Raw genomic sequence first — 27,963 nt, forward strand, 5'->3', positions numbered from 1 at the left:
CAGTGAAATTTTGCAGTCCTAAGGACCTATACAGAGCATAAGCCAAAATGGAAGATGGTCCTGTTTTCTATGGCTTCAAAAACATTTTTATTACTATGTTCGCTACTTTTTTTTTCTTCAAGCTTTTAATTAAAGTTTTTTTGGCTCTCCTTACCCATTTCTATATCGTCAAAGGAAATAGAAAAGAAGCAGCTAGAATAGCAGAAGAGATCTATGGTGGAATTTCAGGTAAAAAAATACATGAATTTATTCCCAGTACTTAAAAAAACTTCCTAGATGATTCATATTAGCACTGTTTTTAAAAGATAGACTTTATTTATACTTAGGTTTTGAATGGGTGATGTTGGCTACATCAGCTTGTGGAATATTTTCAGCTTTACTTTTACAAGTTATTATTTAAGAAAGAAATAGTGGCTTTTAAAAGAGCATTATGAGAAACTTCATTTCTGTTGGCTAAAAGAATTAATTACATAACATTGTTTTGCTTAGTCTTTTAGTCAAACTAACAATAAAAAGAGCAGTCTAACAAGGTAGTGTTTCTCAGGATAAAGTAGTAAGTACCAAATGTGACATGATAGTTTTATCATTTGTAAATGATTGTCACTGTCAGAAAAAACTTTTTACTAAACCTACTTATACATGGCTCTGGCAAAGCATCACAAACCAAGTGAATAACCTTAGAAATGCCAAGTTTTGAGTAAAACATCTTAAAGTAGCATTTAGAGATTAGTCTGCATTTCTTTCAAGAACCAATACACCTTAATTGTGAGATGCTGCAAAAGTAAATGTGTCAGATACCCCTGTTGCTGCTGGAATTGTTGCTTAATATTTATTCATAAACAGTTAAGAATTTCCATATGTATTTTTAGTGTTTGTAGAGGTTCCAGGGTTACATCATTCTTTATTTAGTGTCTGTTTCAATTTACACCCAGGATTCTCTTTCAAAATAGACTTATGTTTTGTGATTCTAATACACTAGACAACTCGGAAAACACTAGACATCAGCGGTCTTACCCAAGACGAAGCATGAAAATGCTTCCATTAACTGGGAAAAGTGAGAAGAATTTTGAAGTTTCTGGAAATATCAAATGGCCTGGACTGTGGAAAGAGATTTCTTTTGGGGATTACATTTGTCACACATTTCAGGGAGGTATGTTATTTTGATAGGAAAAAAAAAAAGAATGTTCTCTTTAATTTCAAGTTAATTTTTTTTCTGGAAAGTTATTTTCTAATTTAACATGTAAGTTTGGGCGGTGATTTTCTACAATATTCACTTATAATTTTTGTGTTCTCATAGATGTATCACCCTCAAGGTTTAAATTAGGTAAAGTCCAACAAAGGCAATATAAGCAGAGTGTACAAAGCTTTCCCCTATTGCTACTGTGTGTGATTCCTATCATTGTGGACCTTAGTGAAGTTCACTCTTTTTGTAAGAATTTTTAAATTTGTATAATTAATTGTATAAGGGGAGATACTGTTGAAAAGGTTTTATAGTAATCAGGGCTCATGTAAGCCTGTTTTGAATTTAAATTTGGAGCTAGCATTCAAACATCTTAAATAGGTACATTTACTCTAACCCTCTCTCTTTACTTGGTTCATCTTCTATGATAATGCTCATTTAATCTGCAATTAATTGTGTTATAAGGTCAAGAACATGTTTCCAGTTATCATTAAAAAGAAGCAGAGGTGTTGGGCGCCGATGGATCACACCTGTAATCCTAGCTACTCAGGAGGCTGAGATCTGAGGATCATGGTTCAAAGCCAGCCCGGGCAGGAAAGTCTGTGAGACTCTTATCTCCTATAAACCACTAGAAAACCAGAAGTGGCTCTGTGGTTCAAGCGGTAGCATGCTTGCCTTGAGCTGAAGAGCTGAGGGACAGCACCCAGGCCCAGAGTTCAAGCCCCACTACCGACAAAAAAAAAAAAAGAAAAAGAAAAAGAAAAGAAAAAAAGAAGCAGAGGTGACAGGAATACATGTTATTTTCTCAGTATAATTTCTTCCATTCATTCACACACAGACATGTATATTCCCAATAGGTGATAGATAGTAATTCAGATTTGATCATTCTTTCTATAATAAGGTGGCAGTAACATGCCACATTTGCATGGTTCTAATAGATTTTGGGGGGCATTGTTAACAGTCAGGTACTATATATTTAAAGCTACATATATTAAAAATTAGAAACAAAATTTTGTGAAAGTGTTAGATGTCCATGAGAAGTTATCTTTGCTATTTATCGGTCAAACAAGTGTTGCTGGGAAAATATATGATGTTTAATTAGTAAGTCAGCCAATTGATTTACAAAAATCTCAGCTCAAGGTTAAATTTCTTCATTCTGGTAGTATAGTCTGTTCCTGTAAACTGTTAGCAGCAATGTCAAAACAAGGACAGTAGAAACCTCAGCGAGGGCAAAGTTTAGTCTTTTTGTGGTGCTAGGCACTGTTGCTTTTAGAAGCTGGTGTCACATCCCTCCTTAACGTCCTTAAATGGAGGGGGAGGGTGGCTGTAAAATTTCCTTAAAGTGTTTTCTTTGAATTTCATATATAGACTAATTATTTGCTATGTATTTACGGTTTAAAATAGTATATTTGTATATGATTCATCAATTGATTAAGCTGTGGTTAGCTGGGTTTAGTTTTTGATCTTTCAAGCTTCTTTGTATGTTTTGTCAATAATATACATGTGTAATATAAATGTTTGAAGTATTCTGTTTAGTTCTTGACATTCTGTCTAGCATCAGATGTATCAATGAATCTCCCCTTCAAACCACAGTTATTTCTGCAAGTACAATCTTTCTCCAAAGAGGGATGTTATATGATTTTTTTCAGCCTTTGCTAATTTATATGTCCTGTACCAAACTTGATCATGAAGATTGATAAAAATAATATGTAGAAATTGCTGATTGAATCTTTTATTCACAACTCTTGGTTCAGATATATTTTAGAATTCATGAGTTTTGAACCTAAATGAGTACCCAGCATGCAAACATAGTTATACTAAATAAAAATACAAATAAAAATAATAAAATTTTAGAGATGAGTCTTGACCATATATTGATGCCAAAGCCAAATTACCTCAAATTACAGATAAACTTGTTTTCTAGAATTTGGTGGGTTTTACAGTTGTAATGCTATTGTACCCCGTTTTTTTAAATTATAAATCTTTTAAGCTAAAAAAAATCAGTTCTATTTTTTCTTTTATTGAATAGCAAGGATTTATCTTAGTATAACAGAATAAAGCAAGGAGAAGTAGACAAGAGAAACATTTCCAGCTTCCCACATGGGAAATGGGAATCTGATCAGTTCTAAAAGTGTTGTACTAATCACTTAACCTTCCTCGTTTGAGATGGAAGGGGCAAGCCTTCATTTGACTGCTGTTCCTGTTTTGGACTTATCTTCCCAACTGCTTTTTCCTCTCCTATGTATTCCACTAGGATTTTCTTACCTTTGTTCCAGTTTTGCCCAAACATTACCTAGCCTTCTGCTCTTATTTAGTTCTGTTGCCTGTTGCCTCAAGCTTTTGCCTAACCATCCCATAAGTGTTTTCTTAACTCAGGTGGAGCTGGCCTTTGCTTATTGGAACACCTTGTTCTTGGCAGGGGTTCAGCTTCCCCACCTGTAACCATTAGCTCATCTCTACTGCCCTTAATGGGTTCAAAGGAGCCTTCTTTCTAATCTGGACATTGTGTCTAACACAGTTCAGTGACTGAGCTTTATCTCCTGACCAGAACTGGACATTCTAGAAAATAGTCATTATAAATCCAATTTATTGCAATATTTTAGATAACTCAGAAATTTTTATTACAACATGTTTTTTCTCCAAAGACTGTTGTTTTCTCCAAAATATCAAGTATGCTATTGCTTTTATTTTGCTTCAAAATGAATTTCTTTATGGATTTTATTATCTTTCATAAATACCAGGGACATATGGACATATGGATGTATTTTATCATATAATTTCAACACTTGAATAAAAAAAGATTGTTATGTGTGTATCAGCAATTGCAGTCAGGTGATCTTTTAGAAGAATAGGCCAGTAATCTCAAATTCTTATTGAAGTCAGACAAGGCAAAACTTGTTTAAAAATGTCAAAGGAATGATGGGTCTTTATCGTGAATGCTTGAAATGTAAACAACTGTATCCTGGCTGAAACTATTTTTTTGCCAGTCCTGGGGCTTGAACTCAGGGCCTAGCCACTGTCCCTGAGCTTCCTTTTTTTTGCTCAAGGCTAACACTCTACCACTTGAGCCACAGCATCACTTCCAGCTTTTTCTGTGTATGTGGTACTGAGGAACCAAACCCAGAGCTTCATGCATGCTAGGCAAACTTTACCACTAAGCCACATTCCCAACCCTGCGACATTTTTTAATTGAACTATATACTTACGGAAATCATCGTGAAATTATTATTAAAAGAATTTGGGAACTTGAGATATAAATTCCATTCTGAGAAAAATTCAAAGAGGGAAATAAAAAAGTACTCAAACACTTTTGTGCACCTCCTCAGGAATAAGCAAACATATTTGAAAAATAAACTATCTTCCTAGTGTGTTTGCAGCCCTGTGACCCAGGAGGTCTGCTAAATAAGTAAAAATAGATGGCCTTAGAAAAGGATGATTGGGTCCAGCTTAAGTACTCATTTATTTGGAGAGCTTAGTTGCATTATTTCCTGGGTATGGGAATGGAAAAATTCCCAACCTGCCAAATGACTTTTATCCTCTTATTTTTCACAATTAGCTCCAATTTACAAAAGGAGGATGATAAGAGTGAGATACTGTGTTGGGAACAAGATGAGACAAACTCTCACTGTGGCAGTTGCAAGAGAATGATTCTCTGTAAAAGCCCTTCCAGGGTCTTTGAAACAACTGGTGGGAAACAATGGTACTGGAAAGGTTGCCTTTTCTCTGTGTATATGCGTGTATTCTGATAGTGGGGCTTGAACTCAGGGCTTAGGCTCTGGCCCTTAGTTTGCTCAAGACTGATGCTTTACCACTTGAGCCACAGCTCCACTTCTGGCTTTTGGTGATTAATGGGAGATACCAGTTTCACAGACTTTCCCACTGGAATCGGCTTCAAACTGACCTCAGCTCTCAGCCTTCTGAGTAGCTCAGGGATTATAGGCATTAGCCACCAGCTCTCAGCTGGAAAGGTTAATTCTGAGAATGATAGTGTGGCCAATTTGGATGCAACTGATTTATTTCACACTCTTTATAAAGAGAAGGTGGATGTCAGAATATCCTAAGACAAGTAAATCCACCATGAGTATAGGCGGAATTTAGAAATCAACTGTTCTTCAAACCAGAGCAAGCTATTTTTTTGAAGTCCCAAAAGTTGACTTTTCAGACCTTCTTCTGACACTAACCATGAGACCTCTTCTGGTGGAGCAAATTGGCTGTCATGCATTTTGAGGTGTTCTTATTTTTATAAAGCAAGACATTCTCTTTACCCATTAGGTTGTAAGATAAATACAGGCTTAGAGATGGGCGACCTCAAATGAGGGAGTCCTGATATTTCAACCCCTAGATTTTGTGTATGTCAGTTACTGGGGTTTGAACTCAGGGTGCCACTTGGGCTACAATTCCTCTTCTGGCTTTTTGCTGGTTAATGGAAAACATGAGTCTCTTGGATTTGTCAGCACAGGCTGACTTTGAACCATGATCCTCAGATCTCAGCCTCCTGAACAGCTAAGATTACAGGTGTGAGCCACCGGTGACTGGCTATTTCAACTCTTGAGTTAAGAGATCTGTTTAGGCAGATGACTTGCTGACTTGGCCTATAATACTACTCAACCATGGGGAAAGAGAGTTGGAAAGCAGAGACGAAGTCAGGAAACAGTTCATGACAGCCACCCTTCCCTGTTAGTAGGTCTTTTCTTTCTCTCTCTCTCTCTCTCTCTCTCTCTCTCTCTCTCTCTCTCTCTCTCTCTCTCTCTCTCTCTCTCTCTCTTTCTTTCTTACTTCTTTCCTTCCTCTCTTTTTCTTTCTTTCTTTCCTTCTCTCTTCTTTCTCCCTTTTTCTTTCTCTCTTCCTTTTTCTTTCTCTTCCTTTCTCTCTTTCTCTTTCCCTTTCTCTCTCTCTTTCCCTTTCTCTCTTTCTTTCTTTCTTTCTTTCTTTCTTTCTTTCTTTCTTTCTTTCTTTCTTTCTTTCTTTCTTTCTTTCTTTCTTTCTCTCTCTCTCTCTTTCTTTCTTTCTCTCTCTCTTTCTCTTTCTCTCTTTCTTTCTTTTCTTGTCAGTCATAGGGCTTGAATTCAGAGCCTGGTGCTATCCCTGAGCTCTTTTGCTTAAGGCTAGTGCTCTACCACTTTGAATCACAGCTATACTTCAGAGTTTCTGGTGGTTTATTGGAGATAAGAGTCTCACGGACTTTCCTGCCCAGGCTGGCTTTGAACCACAAACCTCAGATCTCAGCCTTCTGAGTAGCTAGGATTACAGGTGTGAGCCACTGGCGCCTCGCTTCCCTCTTTCTTGATGCAAAGGAAGATGGCACCTCAGGCTTACCACGATGACCTCAGAAGCATGTGATGAGGATTCAGGGCATCAGAGGATTCGGCGTTGATAGAAGACCCTAGGTCAGGTGACAGTAGTGTCAAGGTGTTAACCTCGGCATGAAGAACTCACAGGCCTCAAATGAAACCTGTAGTTGAGGGTCAGCGATTAGGAATATCTTCCCCTTGCTGTTATCTGGGAGAGATTGTCCCTGTTCTTGTTTCTTCCCAAAGCACAGAGCACCAGGGGAGCTGGCACCTAGGACGAGGAGGCAGAAGGCGTGTGAAGAACATTCTGTTCTTGGGCCAGAGAGAGCCTCATCCTACCCTGGGAATGGGGAGTGGGGAGTGCACACGATCGGTGAAGGGGATGAACAATGACATTTTTTTTCTAACTTGGGGGTGGTGGTGAGTCATTTTTTAATTTTTTTATGAAAGTATGACGTAAATTAAGAAAGGTACAAAAGCTGAGCGGACAGCTGGGTGAACATTCAGAACGTGAACACGTTAGAGGACCAGCATTCAAGTGCAAGAGACTTCCACTGTTGTCAGGATGACTCCGACGGTGCCCAATTCCAGTCAGGCCCCACCACTGCTGCAGTTGCTTTTGACTCCTAATGCCCAGGGTGAGTTTGCCTCCTTCTCTCTAGAATTGTTTCTTCTGTGCATAATGGAATTGCACAGAAAATGCTCTTCTGTGTCTATCTTCTTGAATTCGTCTGGCATTGGACCTGTGAGGTTTATCCGTGTTGTATAGATGAAGTGGGTCTTGGTTGGGGCTGGTGAGTTGCAGAAAGATAGGAAGGAGACTGAAATAAAGGGAATTTGAGATACGATGAGAATGTGGTTAAGGCTGTGGCTTCCCACTCGGAGAAATAATCATTAACACCCTGCATAGAGGTAAAATTTAATAATAATAAAGCTGCTGCATGGAGAGAAAGCCACTTGCCACTTAAGTCTTGCCTTTATGTTTTAGTAGAGTACTTGTGCGGGTCGATGGCCATTATATGAAATGCTTGGCTCCAAAAGGGTTTCTCATATCAACATTTTCAAAATAAGTTTTGGCATCTTGACCCAGGTGCCTGTGGCTCAGGCCTGTAAATCCAAGCTACTCAACAGGCTGAGATCTGAGGCTCATGGTTCAAAGCCATCCCTGGTAGGAAAATCCAGGAGACTCATCTCCAATTTACCAGGAAATGAACAACTACAAGTGGTGGTATGGTTTAAGTGGTAAGGTGTGCTAAACAAAAAAGCTAAGGGAGCACACCTAGGCTCAGTGCAGCAAATACACAAGAATTTAGTATATATGCATAGGTATATATATATATTTATACATATATATATACATATATATGCAGAGAGATTTTGTGAGTGGACCCTGAGCCTAAACACAAAATTCACTTATGCCTTATTAATATATGCCTTATACACATAGCCTGAAGGCCATTTTAAGCAATATTTTAAATTGGGGCATGAAGTAGTTTTCCGGTATGTAAATTTCCACTTGTGGGGCTCATGTTAACACTGAAAATGTTTCACACTTTGGAGCATTTTGGGTTTCCATGATCATATTAGATATGTTCACTTTGTAGTACTGTTTTATAACTTCAATCAACTAGCTATTGATAGTAAAGCAGAATAACAAAATAGGCAAATTTACCTCTTCCACTGGTCAGTGTTCAGTTGCCAGCCATGAGTGGATAAAGACTCTCCTCCCAACTTTCAGGGCCTGCTTGAGCATCAGAGGTTGACTAATCAGAGGTCAAATTATCTTCTTTACTAAACTGAGCTGCTGTATTATTTCATTTCCAACTCATGCAAATGAATGTCTAAAGTGAGGGCTTTGGGAGGGGCAGTACTAGGGTTTGAAATAGGGCTTTGCACTTGGTATGCAAATGCTCTACCACATGAGCCACACACCCAGTGCTTTTTTATGTTTTTGTGTTATTCTCTGCTAGAGGCTTGAATTTTTGCCAAGAACTAGCTTCCAACTGTGATTCTCCTGTGTTTCCCACATATGTCAGATCACAGATATGCAACATCATGTCTGGCTTGTTGCAATTGGTGCAGGAGATTGGCCTCAAACCACAAACCTCCTGATTTTCACTTCCCAAGTAGCTAGAGTTATGGCATGCACTACCATGCCAGCCCCCAAACAATTTTTTTTGCCAGTCCTGGGGCTTGAACTCAGGGCCTAGCCACTATCTCTGCGCTTCTTTTGATCAAGGCTAACACTCTACTGCTTGAGCCACAGCGCCACTTCCAGCTTTTTCTGTTTATGTGTACAGAGGAATTGAACCCAGGGCTTCACACATGCTAGGCAAGCACTCTACCACTAAGTCACATTCCCAGCCCACCCTAAGAAGTTTTAAAATATTCTGCTAATTAACTTTTAACCAACTCAGAAACAAATGGAGAGACAATGTATACTGTATTAAAATTTGTATGTTTTCTTTGTTATACAAGCATTACAGCCTGGTATAGGTGGTTCACACCTGTAAACCTATCTACACAGGAGGCGGAGATCGAAACCAGCCTGGGCAGAAAAGTTGGTGAGACACTTACCGCCACCCAAGCAGCAAACAGCCAGAAGTGGAGGTGTGGCTCAAGAGATAGAGTGCTACCCTTGAGTGAACAATCTAAAGGAATGTACTCAGGCTCTAAGTTCAAGCCCCACTACTGACACAAAAAATAATGAGAGCATTACATATTCGTTACAAGAAGGAATCACGAAGTTCTGTCTGTTTTTTTTTTTTTTTAAGAAAACATTTTAAAATTTTGGAGCTGATTTCAATTGACATAAAAATTACAAGAGCCTTACAAAAATGCTCACTTCTCATTTCCCACAGCTTCTATTTGTATATAGTCAATTCTTTCCACATGTCTTTGGAACCCATTCAAGGTCAAGTGTTGTGATGTTGTGTCTTGTTCCCCTTCAATTTGGAATAATTCCTGAGTACTTTCTTAAACTAGTTATAGATCAATTATTTTGTAGAATGCCCCCTCAGTTTGAGCTGGTGCACTGTGTCCTGATAAGAATCAGGTTATGCTTGGGGGGGAGGAATATCTCAGAAAGATGGCGCATTCTGCACATCATGTTCCCTGGGATGGCACAGAATGCGGCTTGTTGCATTCCATCACCTGGTGCGCAGGGCTACTTTGTTCCATCTCTGTGTTTGCTAACTGAATCACCTAGACATAATTTCTACAATTTTGCTCCACTGGATTTTATAATCAGTAATGATGTTGTGTGTGAGGGAGTGATAATGGGAGGCTGATTCTAGAGTGTTTTCTTCATTTCTAAGTTGGAAGTATATCATGAGGAAGCAGTTTCTCTTCTCCATTTTTCTGTATTACACACACACACACACACACACACACATATCAGTGAGGACTTAGAACTTCTTATTTTATTGGACAGCATATATCCTCTTACTCGACTTTGTCAGAGACAGTGATCAAGGTAGGACTTGAACCCAGGCAGTCTGACTCCATGAGACCCAGGCTCAGCCATAACACTAAACTGCTCACATCAAAGCTGTTTAACAAATAACTTTTAGAGGATTATATCCTCTGAAAATCAATATTAGGCATGAGAATATATACTGTGTTATCACATGAAACAGAAGAAGTAAGATAAATGATTTCCCCTGATTTCTGAACAGTTTTGTTTTCTGGAGGGGGTTGCATCTTTAAGGTATGGATGGGGGTGAGAGGCAGGGGAAGGATGAGAATGGAAGTTCATTGATCTCCTTCGTTCCTCACTTTACCTTCTTTAGAGCTATGGGAGTCAAGAGCTGGACATTACTTTTAATTCAATCTATTGCTTGTTAAAAGTGACATCCAAAAGCCAGTGAGAGACTATACCAATCTTCTTCCACCCCACCAAACAAATGGACTTTCTACTTGCGACTTGCCACCTCTCAAAGCAGTGGGCCAAAAAGCCTGATGCCTGGCACCTGCCTTTTCTTCTCCTTCCCTCACACTTCTTTCACCCCTTTACAGTAGGTTGGCAGTACAAACAAGCTAGAGGAAGACGTTTCTAGACTTTTAACTCTTCACTTGGCTTATGTTTCAGACTGCTGGGCTGATCGCTCCCCACTTCATGAAGCTGCGGCCCAGGGGCGCTTACTGGCTCTGAAGACTTTAATTTCCCAGGTAAGTAAACTGAAGGCCTGACTCTAGGTGATGCTATAATCAAGTAACATGCTTTTGTGTGAGTGTCTATGTTACTGTTGGGGTTTGAACTCAAAGCCCAGGTGCTGTCCTTAAGCTTTTTTTTCTCCCTCAAGGCTAGCACTTAGCACTTGAGCCACACTCCCCCTTCTGGCTTTTTACTGGTTAATTGCAAAAAAGAGTCTCATGGACTTTTGTTCTCAAGCTGGCTTAGAACCACAGTCTTCAGATTTCAGACTCCTGAACAGCTAGGATGAGACAGTCATGAGCCACTGAACTTCAGGCATATGTCTCCTTTTGCTTCTCATCATTTACTCCTCTTGATTCTCCTTTCCTGAACTGCTTTGTTTTCTGCCTAGTCCCCTGCCTTCCTTTCTAGCCCTTCCTTTGCTTCAGAGACAGTTTTTGTGAAGGATGGTGAAAGATACTCTCAAATTTGTGTTTGCACTAATACACCTCATTCACCCAGTGAGGGGGAAGACTGAAGTTATATTTATCTACTGTTGCTGAAAACAAATCTACTCCAAGTCCAGTGGCTCAAAGAACAGCCCTTTAGAGCTTTGACGTTTCCCTGGGTCAAGGAACAGACTGTGTAGCATCAGCCAGGGCTGCAGGCATCTCATGGCACAACTGCGAAGGGATCTACTTTCAAATTCACTCATGTGGTTGTTGACAAAGTTTAATTCCTTAACACATGGGCTTGCCACAAGACTGTCATGAGACAGCAGCTTGCCTTTGCCAGAGAGAGAGTGCCTAAGAAAGAAGTCACAGGTTTGTTTTTTTTTTTTTAAAGAATCTAATCCCTGAAGTGACATCCCATCTCATCTACCATATTCTATTCATTAGATGTCAGTAAGTCACACTCAAAGGGAAAACATTAAACAAATGAGACAAAGTGAGGAATTGGGAATCACTGGTTACACTTGAGAGGTCTAGCCCTATGAAATACTATTTGAATAACAAACCTTAAAAGAATTTGACAAACAGAAAAATAAAGAATTTGACAAACAGATAAACTTATTCCTTAGGGAAGATTTATTAAAGTCTTAGTTATTAAGGGGGGGTCTCTTAGGAGATATTTGTGAAATGAATAAAAGCACACATACCATTTGCTTTATTTGTATTTTTGGATGCATGTACAAAGGAGGTCAGTCAGTGTGTCTTTTTTCCACATCCTATCACCTAACTACTTTTAGAATTCCTTACCATTTTGAATTTTGGGTGTACATTTCTTTTTGTACATCTATACCTTTTTTTCTTTCTTCTTTATGAGTTGTAATTTTTTTGTTGGTTATGGGGCTTTAACTCAGGACCTGGGTGCTGTCCCTGAGCCTCTTTGTGCTCAAGGCCAGTGCTCTACCACTTGAGCCACAGCGCCGCTTCTGGTTTTTGAGTGGTTCATTGAAGATAATAGCCTCACAGGGACTTTTCTGCCCTGGTTGGCTTCAAACTGCAATCCTCAGATCTCAGCTGCCTGAGTAGCTAGGATTATAGGCATGGTCTCATTTAATGCTTTTTTTGTGTGCCAGTCCTGAGGCTTAAACTTGGACACTGTCCCCTAGCTTCTTCTTGCTCAAGAATAGCACACCACTTGAGCCTCAGCACCACTTCCAGCTTTTTCTGTTTATGTGGTGCTGAGAAATCGAACCCAGGGCCTCAGGCAAGCACTCTACCACTAAGTCATATTCCTAGCCCCTCATTTAATGCTTTTTATTGTTGGCACTCACATTTGAAATCAGGGCCTTGTGCTTGCTAAGCAGGCAATATACAACTTAAATAACACCCCCAGTCATTTTTGCTTTAGTTATTTGCTAAGTAGGGTCTCACTTTTATACAGAGCTTGTCTTAGACCATGCTCCTCCTATTTATGCTTCCTACATAGCTGCAATGATAGGTATGTGCCACCATGCCCAGCATTTTATTCGTTGAGATGAGGTCACAGTAACTTTTTGCCAGAGCTAAGCCTCAAACTATGAGCCTCCTGGTCCTCAAGTGGTTAGGAATATAAGCATGAGCCACCTCATCCACCTTGATTTTGATTTTTGAGCTATGGTCTATTAACTTTGGACTTTTGTTTTTTAATTCTATTCCATTAGCATGTTAATTTCAATAATGTGGTTAATGTATAAGAAAATTCTGCAGAAAAATTCAACTTTTTCTTGCTATATCACCACCTTGTTCTTAACATTAGTCAAACATACTTTTCTAGTCTGGAGCTAGTAGCTGACACCTGTAATCCTAGCTACTCAAGAGGCTGAGCTCTGAGGATCACAGTTTGAAGCCAGCCTGGGCAGGAAACTCTGTGAGACTCTTATCTCCAATTAACCACAAAAAGCCAGGAGTGGAGCTGTGGTTCAAATTGTAGAGCACCAGCTTTGAGTGAAAAAGCAAAGGGACAGTGCCCGAGTCCTGAGTTCAAATCCTTGCACTGTCACTATATATGCTTCACATGTAAAAAACTTCATTTCAAATTTAAGTAAGTGGCAAATGTGAGTAAAACATTAAACTATCTTGAGTAAACATAATACTGGCTATTACCAACAGCTAGGGAGCCCCAAGATTTAGGCATTATTTGTGCTCTCTGCATCTCCACATTCTCATACATAATGTATGTCATGTACTCTATCCAGCATTACATTTCTCCAGTTTCAAAGACTCTGAGTTTTTTACACCATGCAGGCTTTCTTCTCTAACAAAGTGTTGCCACCTTGTGGACTAGACATTTTTCTTTCTTTTCTTTTTTTTTTTTTAAATTTATGATCTATGTATTTTTTTGTTCTGACCAAAGTGCAATGAGTTTTAAATCTTTTTAAACTAATAGCTATGAGAAAGGATTCCAGAAAATAAAATACAAATAGGAAATTCAACCATTAGATCACCATTTCTAATTGATTCTAACGCTAACTATTTAGTCCAGAAAACAAAACTCAAAATGACAGCTGAATCATCTTAACATTAATCTAACACATGCTTTCCAAGGTTCCATTGTGAGGAACTTTGTTAAAATTGGTTAAATCATGAAATCTATGTAATAAAGCATAAGAAGCTCAAGCCATTAAATGTGATTCTTGTCCTGTCCTCAGATTCTGTCAGAATAAAGCAGACAATTCCTTTTTTGTCAGTCATGGGGCTTGAACTCTGGGCCTGGGCATTGTCCCTCAGCTCTTCAGCTCAAGGCAAACACTCCACCACTTGAGCCACAGCGCCACACCGTTTTCTGAGTGGTTTATTGGAGATAAGAGTCTCATGGACTCTTCCTGTCTGGGCTGGCTTTGAACCATGATACTCAGACCTCAGCCTCTTGAGTAGCTAAGATGACAGACGTGAGCCACTGACGCCCGGCTAAAGCAGACAATTTATTTTTTGGGGGGGGAGGGTCCGGTCGTGGGGCCTGAACTCTGGGCCTGAGCGCTGTTCCTCAGCTCTTCAACTCAAGGCTAGCACTCTACCACTTGAGCCACAGCGCCACTTCTGGCTTTTTTTTTTCTGCTTATGTGGTGCTGAGGAATCAAACCCAGGGCCTCAGGCATGCAAGGCAAGCGCTCTACCACTGAGCCACCTTCCCAGCCCTAAAGCAGACAATTTTTATGTAGCCAGTTCTTGCAAATGGTGTTTAGTAAACTCATAAAATGGACTTTTGCAATGTTTTAGGCTTATCAAGTAATTGGCCATTACTTACAGAAAGAAGAAAATTTAGGCTTTGAGTAATACATTGTACAATCTTATGACAGGCGTAGTCTTTGCTTGTAAGGTTTGGGTCGAGGGTATGGGAATCAATGGTTGGCAAAATAGTCTTCATTTCTTAAAAAGAAATCCAGTATGAAAAAAGGAAGTGGAAAAGAGCCCAATTTGAAACATGTCGCATAGCTGTAGAGGGATATATCATATTCAGGGCATGAAAATGCAAAGGACCCAGGAAATGAAGTAAGGAACAGAATAGAGAGAGAAACCTCAATTTTGAAAGATTTCAGCCAATCGGTTACAAGGCAGGATTTCAAGAGCAGGATTTGTCATGGACAACAGACCAGAGTTCTAATTCCTTCTCAGGATAAAAAGTAGTAATCACAGGGGAAATCATGAGAGCCAAGTTGGTAAAAGCAGGGTAAGAAGTTAGAGATGTCCAGCTGATAAGGTGATCTTGTCATCTGTCCCATGAGCTCCAGGGGGAGGAAAGTATAATATGGGAATAGACATGGTGATGACATGAGGAAGGGAGTAAGGTTGAGGACACTCCATCCAGCCTCAGATCCTGGGACTTCAGACACTTTCCTATATTAGTGAAGACTTCTCCGTTAAGTGAAGGTATATGAAGCAATGCTGCTGTTACATAGCATGTGACTTCTAGGAGCACTCTTTGTGGCGTGCGCGTGCGTGCGTGCGTGCGTGCGTGCGTGCGTGTGTGTGTGTGTGTGTGTGTGTGTGTGTGTGTGTGTGTGTAAAACTCAGGGCCTCATATTCATTCTCACTTGGGTCTTTTGCTCAAGGCTTGTATTCTACCACTTGAGCCACACCTTCACTTTTGACTTTTTGCTGGTTCATTGGAGCCAAGATTCTCCTGGACTTTATATCCCAGCCCAGCTTCCAACTACAATCCTCAGATTGCAGTCTGCTGAGTAGCTAGGAACATAGGTGGAAGCCATCAGCGTCCAGCTCTGAACTTTCTACACTCAAGTACAGGAATCATCCTTTTGTTCCAGATGCCGTTCTGTCTTTTGAACCTCTTTGCTCTCCATCACCTTCTCTTCAGAACCACTGGTCTTTTTACCCACAGCAGGCCCAGACCATATAGCAAGGCCTTCACCGCTCTCTGTACTTCGGTTTCATATTCCTGTTTTTTCCATCAGTCCTCCATGTGCTGTTTCCAGTGTGACTCTTCTAATATGGTGACTCTATTAGCTTCATCTTCTACAGTACAACAGATATATAGGTACCTCATTTCCTAAAAGACACACACTCCCTGTTTAGAAATCAAAGCCTTTCATGATCTGGCTCTAGCTTTCTCAATACCCTCAATCTCCTCTATCCCCTATTTCCCCATACCATGGGCTCTTTCTCATCCTAAAATAACTAATAATTGGTGTTCCTGCCAGCTTCTTGCATTTGTGTATTCCATTTGTTCCCAAGGGCATGCTACTTTCTTGTCTTCCCAGTTTGGAAGTTTCTGTGCTTCGAGTCACACTTAAATATGACCACATTTGTGTTTTTTTTTCTTCCTGCCTAAGCCAGATTCAAGGATATCCCATGCTTCCAAGTGCAATTGAAAGTATTATACTTCCTCCATTGCTTTTCATTTCTACCTTTTGGAGGAGAGAGACTCATGTCAAAGGTTTTGTAAACCTAGATTCTCGTACATTGTCTGGCTCAGAATACTGAACAAAGAAATGTTGGCTAAATGACTTTGAGGCTGTCATGCTATGTGTACTCTCCAGGCCATGACTTCTGTTCCTCCCTATCTCGTGTTGCTACTGCACCCCACAGATTGTGAAAACTTCAGAAACCTGTTGAACTACATTGCTCTCATTGCCATCATTAATGCAACCTTTAACTCTCTTCTCTCCAAATTATAGGGTGTCAATGTGAACCTTCTGACACTTAACCATGTCTCTTCCCTCCACGAGGCTTGCCTGGGAGGGCATGTGGCCTGTGCGAGAGCCTTGCTGGAAAGTGGCGCACAGGTGAGTACTGGCTCTGTGCGCTTGGGTGTGTCTGCCCAAGTGCATCTGTAAACACCCAAGACATTTCCTGCCCCGACTGCTTCTTCACTGTGGTGTGGACAAGTCTGGTCCCATCTACATACATATTCTATCATTCAGATTAGTCTTCTCTTTACAGCCTGTTAAAGGTGTGAACATTCCAATGTGGCCATTCATAGGAATCTTTCCAAACTATGATGAAGACTTAAAAAAATCTAACAGAATAATAAATATCACCTTAACACAATAATTATTTTACCTGTTCAAAATCATCCATTTAAATGAGCTCTGAATTAAGAATACATTTTAAAACCCCCCACAAATTATCTGGGTGCTGGTGACTTAGGCCTGAAATCCTAGCTGTTCAAGAAGCTGAGATCTGAGGATAATGGCTTGAAGCCAGCCTGGGCAGCAAAGTCCATGAGACTCCTATCTCCAATTAACCACAAAAAAGCCAGAAGTGGAGGTGTGGCTCAAGTGGTAAAGTGCTAGTTTTGAGAGAAAGAGCTAAGGGACAGTGCCCAGGCCCTGAGTTCGAGCCCCAATACTAACACATAAATATATGACCATTCCTCACAAATTTAACTTTACCTTATTTGTAGCTTACATCTTAATTTTTTCAATTTACAAAAATCAAATTTGTGAAATTTCTCAGAGACACTCATATTTACTTGCCAGATACATTGCTGCCATTCTCCTTGTTTAATCAAGTCTTTATATTCTTTATTATATGAGCTACAAGGTCTTAAATTGTTTAATGATAAGATTTCTACATTTTATATGGAAGTTGAGTTTCTCTAAACTTTTTTTTTTTGTTGGCTGTGGGCCTTGAACTCAGGACCTGGGCACTGCTTTTCTGTTAAAGCCTCGTGCTCTACTTCTTTAAGCCACAGCTCCACTTGTAATTTTTACGTGGTTAATTGGAGATAAGGGTCTCATAGACTTTCATGCCCCCGCTGACTTTGAACCATGATTCTTAGATCTCAGCTTTCTGAATATCTAGGATTATAGGCATGAGCCACCAGCACCCAGCTCTGGCAGTTGAATTTCTATATGTAGAACTGATGAAAGCCTTCCTAATGATTCATGTAATTCTGTTAGGTGGTATTGCTCTAGGTTACCTCATGTGACCCAAATTAAGCTTGGGAGTATGACAGGTGGTGAGGAAGATGAGGCTGGGTGGAGCCTTTTCCTCTTAAACCATCTGATCAGAGTCACCAGCGGAGCATTGGCAGAAAATGTAAAACATTTATCTCTTCTGACAAAGGAGTTTTAGTGGCTATCAAAAAGAGGAATTCAACAGTTGCCTATAGTCTTTGGCAGTTTTATAAAGGATCAGCCAATAAATGCTATATTATGCCCTTTAACCTTTAAATCAGCAATATGAACAGGAAGAGGAAATAGTGAGTCAGTCAGCAGAAAGTCCCCAATAATAGACTGTCTCACTGATAAGTCAAGCTCAGCTTATCTGAAGCTGTGATTATCATGTTCTACCCTCAGAGACTGAACACAACATTTTTCTGGTTTCCCAAGCCTGGAAGTCATCTTTATCTTTGCTATTGCTCCATCTAATTAATCACAAAAATCTTGTTAATTGTACTTCCTATTTCTCAAGTCTGATATCTCCTTTGTTCTCCCATAGTGGTCTATATCACTTATTATTTTAGCAAAAGCAGCACCTTTGGTGTTCACTCTTTCTAAAATGCAATTCCACCTGCTCAAGAGCAAGCAATTTGTTTCACTCCTCTTTCTTTCTACAACATTGTTTGCTGATGTGAACTAAGAGAAAGATGACAGGCAATCAAAACATGAAGATTTCTCAGACTTGGTGGAGTGTGTATGTCGGGGGGAAACTTAGAAAATAAACATCAAACCAGTTAGAATTGAAAATAAATTTGAAATCCCTAACAGAGGAACTTAACACACATTTGACTATCCTTGTCTACCTCTGCCATGTTAGCAAAGGTAATTTTTAAGTTTTCTATATAATGAAGACTATATATGCAGTTTTATAGTAATAATTAATTATTATTATTATTATTATTATTATTATTATTATTATTATTATTATTATTTAGAATTCTGATATTATGAGCAGCTATCTGTAGTTATTGAGTAAAATGGCTTGCTATCAAGCCCTTACTGTCTGGATCCCAAATATTCTTTCCAGTCTATTCCAGATACTCACTGATTATCTTCAGCCCTGCTGGTCCTCATTTGCCTCCCAGGATGGTTGGAGATATCGTGTTGGTGCTATTTTCTATGAGTCTTTAGCTTTGCTATGATCTCTTTGGGAGTCACAGCTTGGGAGAGGCACATGCAATTTCTGTCCATTAAACCATAGCAGAAAATTGTAGCAACAAAGACCATAGGCTTATAGGGAGATTTATTTCAAGCCCAGAAGTTGGGATCAAGAGCTACCTGAGCTGGGCACTGGTGGCACATGCCTGTAATTCTAGCTGCTCAGGAGGCCGAGGTCTGAGGATCACAGTTCAAAGCCAGCCTAGGCAGGAAAGTCCATGAGACTCTTATCTCCAATAAACCACTCAGAAAACCATAAGTCAGCTGTGGCTCAAATGTTAGAGAGTTAGCCTTGAGCTGAGAGCTGTCAGACAGCGCTCAGGCCCAGAGTTCAAGACCCACCGACAAAAAAAAAATGTTAGCTGAGTTCTCTAATACTTTTGGCTCTTGCCATACTTGTTCACAATTGGAAGTGGGAGCATGAGCTCCAAATTCATGGGAAATGGAAATAATTGTTACAAATGTTTATTCATTGCTTACTAGGTACCATGTAATAGTCTAATAAGCATTTAACATATAGTAACTCCCTTGATCCATAATAACTTCATGAGGATATTTTATTTTATTGTCCTGGTCTGAGGCTTGAACACAGGTCTTTGGTTTGTGAGTCTTTTTGCTCCAGGCTAGTGCTGTACCATGTAAGCCACAGCTCTACTTGTAGCTTTTTGGTGGTTAAATGGAGATAAAGAATTTCATGGACTTCCTATATGGGCTGCTTTCAAACTGAAATCCTCACATCTCAGTCTCATGAGTCAGTAGGACTAGAAGTGTGAGCCACTGGTGGCTGGCTGAGATTATTTGAATTATATGGGTTCCTTCCTTAATTATCATGGGGAATTTCCCCAGGAATATACATAGGAATACACAGGTGGATGGGGGGTGGTGTTAGTGAGAACAATGCAATAAATCCTCTTGGTTTCTCTTTGCCTATCATTAGGTCAATGGAGTGACAATTCATGGAGCTACACCACTCTTCAATGCTTGCTGCAGTGGGAGTGCTGCCTGTGTTTCCATGTTGCTAGAGCATGGAGCCAGGGCCCAGCTTGACATGCATCTGTGCTCACCCATCCATGAGGCAGTGAAGAGAGGTAAAGGAGCTACTACAATGCATATAACATATTGGTGGGCTCACCCTAATATCCATGAATGAACATTCTAATGTAGGTTAAACAAGAGTCACTCGGATGTTCACACCATCAAAATATAGGTGGCTTAGACATCCCACAGTGGCAACTTTAAATCTTCCAGAAATCTCAAAGTGGCATAAAACAGTCATTTTTAATACCTGGGAAGCCCTTTATATCTCCGCTATCCCATTCTGGGGGGACAGTCTTTCAGCATGCCTTTCTCTGAAGTTTCTTTGTTGGTATTTTGAGGTCAGCTGGTAAAGCCACGGTAGTCATTGTGTCCTTGTGAACTGTGCTGGGCTTGTGTCTGTGCTTTAGAAGTGAAACAGTTCATCCTCAAAGCCCATAAGACATCAACCACCAAAAAAGCAATACATTCTGGAAGTGTCTGAAAGTCAAAGATGACCTGGCTAATGGACGAGTAACTGCCCATGAGTCATATGCTATAAATGAGCTAATGACTTGAAGGTATAATTCTTGATAAAAACTGCAACGTGAAAAATTATTGGAAATCTTGAAGTTGACTCAAGACTCCTTCTGTATTATCAATTCCTCTGGAAGTGAAGAAAGAGTGTAATTTGAAGGCATTTGTAACCCTGGCCACCTGGGAGGTGGAGATCAGGGGATTGTTCATGGTTTGATGTCAGCTAAGGCTTAAAAGTTTGTGTGACTCGATCTCAACCAATAACTGGGCTCAGAGGCCTATGGTTACATTTCTATTCGTAGTGGGTTTGTTTTGAGGGTTTTTAACCTATGATTTCCAAAAGAAAATGGACCTAAGTTATGTCTAAAACCCAGTCCAAAGAAACAGTCCTGTAATTCCGTGAATAATTCAGTGTGTTCCTTACTTGAGTGAAGTTATTTCATGTTTCACCAGGTCACATAGAGTGCATGGAGATTCTGCTGGCAAATAATGTCAATATTGACCAAGAGTTGCCTCATATTGGGACTCCCCTGTATGTGGCCTGTACCTACGAGAAGGAAGATTGTCTGAAGAAGCTTCTGGAATTAGGTAATTACCTGAAGTCTTTGGGTTTTACAAAAAGAACAGCTGAACTTGCTCTTTTTATGGCTTCAAAAATGAAATTCTTACGAGGCTAAAACAAATTCAGATCACATTTAATATCTGAATGCTAAAAACAGATGATTTTCAGGAGAAGGAAGTATCTGTATTTCTCAGTTCTGCTATGTTTAACGGTGGTTCCACTTACCTATATTTTCTCCCTGCTGGTCTCAGAATGGCTGCCATCAACACCTGAGTTGCCGCCTTCTTCATCCAAATGCAGCAAGAAAGAGCATTCTCTTTTTGAGTCACATATCCATCTCCAACCAGTTGTGTTGGCTAAGGGAATACAATATATTGAATGGCTTAGGCTAGCATTTCAGATTATTCTGCACTTTCTAGACTTCCCTAGAACATATGAACTGAGAACCGCAAGAAGGTGGTTCCCTAGAGAAAAATCTGGATGAGGTTACCAGGAAGATGGTGGTGGATCATTAAAAATACCACATATTGGTTATACACTGTTGTAAAGTCTTGATAAATTATTTAGTCATTTTTTAAAACTTTAAATGATATATGTAGAAAATATTTCAGGGGAAAATAAAATACTTTAAAACTATCACTTGGTTAAAGATTTAACACATGTAGCTGTAAAAGTGGAAGCTATAGTAATTATTTTTAGTTTAGAATATTTAGGTGTTTTTTTTTTTTGCCAGCCCTGGGGCTTGAACTCTGGACCTAGGCACTGTCTCTGAGATTCTTTTGCTCAATGCAAGCACTCTACCACTTGAGTCACAGCACCACTTCTAGCTTTTTTAAGTAGTTTATTGGAGATAAGAGTCTCATGGACTTTCCTGCCAGGGCTGGCTTTGAACCATGATCTTTAGATCTCAGCCTCCTGAGTAGCTAGGATTACAGATGCGAGCCAGGGGTGCCTGGCTATTTTTAGTATTTTTAATGGTGTGTGTGTGTGTGTGTGTGTGTGTGTGTGTGAGGTCTGGGAGCTTGAACTCAAGGCCTAGGTGCTGTCCCTGAGCTCTTTTCATCAATTCAATGGTAGTGCTCTACTATTTGAGCTACAGCTCTATTCCTGAATTTTGGTAATTAATTAGAGATAAGAATCTCACAGGCTTTCCTGCTCAGGCTGGCTTCGAACTGGGATCCTCAGACCTCAGCCTCCTTGCTAGCTAGGATTATAATAATGAGTAACTTGCACCTGGCTCAGAATATTTAAGTTTTTGAGTTCCCATCATTTGCAATTTTCCTTTTTTGTCAGTTGTGGGGCTTGAACTCTGGGCCTGAGCGCTATCCCTCAGCTCTTAAGCTCAAGGCGAGCGCCCTACCACTTGAGCTGCAGTACCACTTCCGGTTTTCTGGTGGTTTATTGGAGATAAGAGTTTGACAGACTTTCCTGCCTGGGCTGGCTTTGAACCGCGATCCTCAAATCTCAGCCTCCTAAGTAGCTCACGCAGCCACCAGCACCTGGCTTCATTTGCAGTTTTCTAATGATGAGTTCAGACATCTTTTTTTTGAGCTTCAAATAATATAAATATGAAATACATGTATCTTTTTCTAAAAGACAAATCAAAATAACTCTGTAACAGGAGTTCCACATACTGTTTTTGTATGTCACACATTTTGTATGGGAAAACAACTATCTGATTTAAAAAGACTATAAATGTCTAACCTCACTTCTTACTAAGCTACTTTGGTATACAGAATACTTTTCTCAATGGTATGTCCAATGTGTCATAGGCTTATTATGCTGTACATTTGTACTGTGTTCAATGGTGGCCATCTGTTTCTTAAGGAGCCAATCCTGATCAGGGCCAATGGCTGAACACCCCACTGCATGCTGCAGCCAAGCAGTCCAACTTGGAGATCATCTACACACTGGTTGACTATGGGGCTAACCTGAGGCTCAGAAATGCACAGGGCAAAATTCCACTTGATCTGGCAGCTCCCAAAAGCAATGTGGCGCAGGCGCTTATTCTCTGTGAAGGTAAGGAAGGGCTGGGGATTCAATTCTCCTTTCTGAGCTCATACCTCACTCTCCTTTCTGTTTCATCTCTACAATATTTTCCTTCTTTTTTTTTCTGCAGTGGTATTGTAAGAGGTCACAAGACCTCATTGCCACATGTTCTGGGATTTGTAACATACTGTAGCTATTCTCTAATAACCAAAGAATACACACACACACACACACACACACACACACACACACACAGACACACACAGAACCAAATTAGTACTTTATATTTTCCATAAAATATAATTAGACTATCTTGCATTCATTATGAAATAGTCAAAGAATTATATCTATTCTCGTGTAAGCACATGACCAAGCAAACTAAAACTCTTCTTTGAAACACTAGGAGACAATGTATGGGCACATTAGACATACAAGCATGTTCTGCTTAAGGCCCATTGGTGATGGCTGCCTATATATACCATGTGTCATGAGATTATGTAATCTAGAGACATCATAGCCATCTTCACTTATGTGAGGATACTCTGTGCTGTTTGTATAGTAATAAAATCGCCTGATGACACATTTCTCAGAACGGATCCAGTTATTAAGTGACACGAGACTCTACTTGAGTTATAGGTGGAGGACAGAGGCTGTATTTCAGAAACCTGACTAAATGGTAAAGCTATATACCTCTTCTCCAGATCAGGGAATAACTACTTCTTCATTCTCATTTCTTCATTCCCACTTTCATGATGGGTGTTAAGAGCAACTAGAGATACCAGGAAAGGTGAGTTTCTGAAATGCTTCAGGTCCTGAATTCAATAGAGAATCATTTAGATATCCATATAGAAATAAATATATTTTATGAGCCTTTGTTGATCATTTGGGTACTGAGGAAAATATTCAAAAATTTTAAAAATGACTTATCTTTACATAGTCTAGTCTCACTGCATTCTTAAAACTTAAAAGCTATTAGAATGTAGCTGGGTGCCAGTGGCTCACACCTATAATCCTAGCTACTCAATAGGCTGAGATCTGAGGATTATGGATCGAAGCCAGACTGGGCAAGAAAACCAGAAAACCAGAAGTGGTGCTGTGGCTCACGTGGTAGAGTGCTAGCCTTGAACTGAAGATCTCAGGGACAGCACCAGGCCCAGAGTTCAGGCCCCATGACCAACAAAAACAAAAACAAAAGCCATTGGAATCTCATAGTAGCTGGTGCTATACCACAAACAAATGAGGAACAGCATAGAGAGATTGGCTTGCAGAGGATGGCATAGCTTCTAAAAAGTATGACTGAGGTGCTAACTAAACCATCTGAGTCTCAAAACTTGCACTTGTATTCAACTCTTCAGAAGCAATTTCCAGTAGGGAGCTATCTCATATCATGGACTGGACTTGTTTTACCAACTGTCTTAAGTGCCTTCCAAGTGGTTTTCTTTGCTTAATTGTTTTAGGAATAGTCTTCTTGAGCTTTAATGTGCATATAAATGATCAGAGTATCATGTTAAATTTCAGATATTGATTAAGGATGTTGGGATGAGACCCTAGCAAGCTCCCAAGCAATGTTGCTGTTATTAGCCAAGAGACATATTTTGAGTTCCATTAGACTTCATTACTTCCAGTGGTCTAGATCATTAATGTTTCTGTGGAATTTCTAATGGAAGAATTATGATGTTTCTTAACCAGATCTAGTTTGTAAAGGATCCATGCAACAGTTAAGCAAATAAAAGTAGTCTATGGCAGTTTGCACATTTTCTGCCTTAGGTCTAGGATTTACATCCCTTAGAAATAAAATTCTCTGGGCTAGGAAGGTGGTTCAGTGGTACAGCACTTGCCTTGCATGCATGAGGCCCTGGGTTCGATTCCTCAGCACCACATAAGCAAAAAGAAAAAAGCCAGAAGTGGCGCTGTGGCTCAAGTGGTAGAGCGCTAGCCTTGAGCTGAAGAGCTGAGGGACAGCGCCCAGGCCCAGAGTTCAGGCCCCACGATTGGACCCCCCCGCCAAAAAAAAGAAATAAAATTCTCTGTTTTCTGTCTTTGTTAACAGAGGCTCATACTCTTGCAGGATAAATAACAGCTGCATCAGAGTTCACCATGGTGTCTGAACTTCTCTAGGCAAATTGGATAATTTATCTGCATTACTATTTTGTGGAGAACCTTAGTTATTTAGTTTAATTCTTTCTTTTATAATTTAAAGGACTGATCCCAGACCTAAGGGGCAACAGGTAAGGATAATTTCCATTCTCAATTCCCAAGATTTTAACGAAAGGAAATTGATTGGTACTCCAGGTAGCTATCAATTATTATTTGGATGTTTGTCGTTAATGGTAACTTTAAATGTCACTTGGATATTTGCATATACAATCCTCCATTTTTGTGGGGTATAAAATAATGCTGTAGTATGATTTTCTTCAAAAGTTTGGCCAGTAATTAGATCCACTGGAGAAAATTTTTGCTTAGAGTCAGGTTAGGAAATAAGGGAATAATATGAATGTCCCTGTGTAACTGGTATTCTAGACATAATCCTGTTCAAGTATATTTTGGACTCTGAACTATCTTTATTTTTGTTGTTGTTCAAGCCCGGGACTTGAACTCATTACCTGATGTTTTTGCTTATTAGTTGGGGCTCTACCAATTGAGCTACACCTCCAATTCCTCAACCATCTTTTTTAATCCTTAAGGAGTCAAAGCTACTCTGCGTCACAGATATAATGAAACTCCAAAAGACTTGTTCAGAGAATATGGAATCTAAGTGATTTGGATCCTTTCTATGTATCTCCATGAAACTGGAATGTTTCCAATAATGGAGGTCCCTCCAGATGTGAAGCAGAATGCAGACAGTACCACCTCATGGGCAGGACTAACACTGGGAGGACCAGGAGAAGTTTAAGAGCTATTTAGCCTTGGCTAAATGTTTCCTAACACCGTGACCACACAATTCAAGTTACTCCCTGCTTATCCCTCAGCTGTGAAACTATTTCGAGGTCTTGCTTGGGTAGTGTTTTCACTTGCATTTTCTCTTCATCTAGAACATTCCCTCTCATTAGCACAGACAATGATGAATGAATGAGGTGCATCCTCTCTAGGCCCTGCCCCTTCTTTCCTAACTTTCTTCTCGATTGCCACATTTTTCAGTGTCAGTAATACAATCTCCAGAGGGGGATCAACTTGAAGAAGAACATCCTTCTACCAAGGGGCCAACAGATCCCCTCTGTGTGGTACTCTTATACAGATCCAGCTTCTCTTCTGTGTTTACGAAGCTTCAGCCTCTTCTGAGAGATTGACACCATTCTGATTTCCTTTCTCAGGCCCACCTACTCTTTCTCAGCTCTGCCGCCTGCGCATCCGGAAGTGCTTGGGACGATCCTACCGTCAAACCATCAACCAACTGCATCTGCCTGAACCTCTGGAAAGATTCCTCCTGTACCAGTAGGAGGAACTGTCTGCAGGAAGATACTGGAAATAAGTAGGCTGTTTTCTGCACGTAGTATATTTAGTATAGACATTCAACAGCTAGACTCCCAATATCTTCTAATGAGTTCAGCCAATTAAGAGTAGCAAGCCAGCAAACTGAAACATATGGGATAGGCAAACTGCTAATTAGCTTAGTATTCTCATTAACCAAGGGGGCAGCCAGAAACCTTTAATTATTAACTAAGTAACAATTCTTCTTTTTTTTTAAAAAAAAATCTTCTTAACACTATAAAGTAGTGAATTAGGTTCCTCTAGTATCTAAGAGACATTTCTGATTATTAAGTCCAGTGCTTAAGATTTTAATGAATATGAAGTATTCCAGTGTGTCATTGATTTACTTCTCTCCTATTACAGTTCTTTGTTTTTATTCCTTGAATAAATCTCTGCTATGATTTTGATGTCCCTGTCTTTTTAATACATCAAAGCTAAATACATTGGAAATATTACCGTTATTTAGGCTTTCAGTTACTGACATCCTGATAAGAGATTCTGGAAGAGATTAGTTCACTCAAGGTTGAATTCTATAGCACATCAACTTCTGATATCAAGTTCTCTTTTTGCAAGTAAGCTGTTCTAGGATTGAGCAACACCAGGGACCCCTGATGATCTGAACTCAAAGGAGCTGTCTGATGGTACAAGTGTATTTTCAACATCAAGACCTTTAAATAGTTGGGAAATAAATTCGCCTTGATGTTAGCCATCAAGGTGGTATCAAAAGTGGGTGGAATAGTGTACATCTGTAATCCCAGCGTTTTAGGAGACCGAGGCAGGAGGATTGTTAGTTTGAGTCTAGCCTGGGCAAGGTTGTAGGGAGACTTTGTCTCAAAAACAAAATAAAAACTAAAGGGCTGGGGGTATAGCTCAAGTGATAGAGAGCCTGCCTAGCCTGTGGGAGATACTGTGTTCAATCCCCAGCACTGGTAAGAAAAGAGAGAAAGAGAAGAAAGGTGTGTTCAAGGCTGCATATGAAGTACTATATGTGTTATCTTACTTGGTGGCAAAAACATGCGAACTTGCCTGGGTCACGTGAGATGGCATCTCTTTTGTGAATGAACCTAATAAGTAAAACACAACCTCTTTAATTTTCACAAATGTTAGTGAGGACAATGCTCACAGATCTTGGGATATTCTAAAGTTCTTGAAAGGAAGTGCAATTTCACCTGTTGCAAATAGTAAAGGGCAAAGCACCCTCGCTGTCTGTGTGGCAGCATATCAGTGTTTCCATTATAAACTGATGAGACTAGTGCAGTTTCAAGAATGTTAGCAAATGTTAGCAAGAGAAAATGAACATGAAACTTATCAACATGACACACATAAATGATGAAGATGGAAAACAGAGAAGATTAATGGGAAACACCATGAGGAGCCATTTGAGTCTTTGTTAACCATAGAAAGTTTATAAAAGAAAGAGTGTTTTTTGATCACATTCAGTGATTGGGGGTCTCCCCTCTTGAAAATGTTATCATGAGGGCATTTAGTATTCAACTAGGATCTTGCTGAATGCCTGAACTCTGAGTTAAACTGAAGCCCACCCTAGGCTATTTAAAATGCCTGTGGCTTACGAGGACTTGAGGACTTGCGGTTTCATTGCTTTTTCCTTCCTTCCTTCCTTCCTTCCCTCCCTCCTTCCTTCCTTCCTTTCTTCCTTCCTTCCTTCCTTCCTTCCTTCCTTCCTTCCTTCCTTCCTTCCTTCCTTCCTTCCTTCCTTTCTTCCTTCCTTCCCTCTGTCCC

The 27,963-nt window shown here is 39.8% G+C and overlaps 1 protein-coding gene and 1 long non-coding RNA gene across 3 annotated transcripts; one reads left to right on the forward strand and one right to left on the reverse strand.

Annotated features, from left to right (window-relative positions):
- The first annotated feature begins 31 nt into the window (after positions 1-31).
- Positions 32-26,624, forward strand: Asb11 (ankyrin repeat and SOCS box containing 11). 2 transcript variants are annotated; one of them, XM_070040839.1, is made up of 7 exons: positions 32-228; positions 10,562-10,641; positions 16,227-16,334; positions 19,591-19,741; positions 20,658-20,792; positions 22,594-22,785; positions 26,067-26,624. In XM_070040839.1, exons 1-7 carry the CDS (start codon positions 48-50, stop codon positions 26,189-26,191), a joined length of 972 nt encoding a protein of 323 aa, XP_069896940.1. In that variant the 5' UTR covers positions 32-47; the 3' UTR covers positions 26,192-26,624. The 2 variants fall into 2 exon arrangements, with proteins under 2 accessions (XP_069896940.1, XP_069896941.1); XM_070040840.1 differs by lacking the exon at positions 32-228 and adding an exon at positions 6,776-7,109.
- On the reverse strand, positions 6,887-8,304 carry LOC138840480 (uncharacterized). Its single transcript, XR_011376083.1, has 2 exons — positions 8,144-8,304; positions 6,887-7,292 (listed from the first exon to the last, which is right to left on the reverse strand). It is a non-coding gene; the product is annotated as an uncharacterized lncRNA (long non-coding RNA).
- Positions 26,625-27,963: the final 1,339 nt, after the last annotated feature.

This window comes from Dipodomys merriami, unplaced genomic scaffold (genome assembly GCF_024711535.1).
Source record: "Dipodomys merriami isolate MVZ:Mamm:240054 unplaced genomic scaffold, mDipMer1.0.p SCAF_3, whole genome shotgun sequence".
Taxonomy (NCBI): Eukaryota; Metazoa; Chordata; class Mammalia; order Rodentia; family Heteromyidae; genus Dipodomys; species Dipodomys merriami.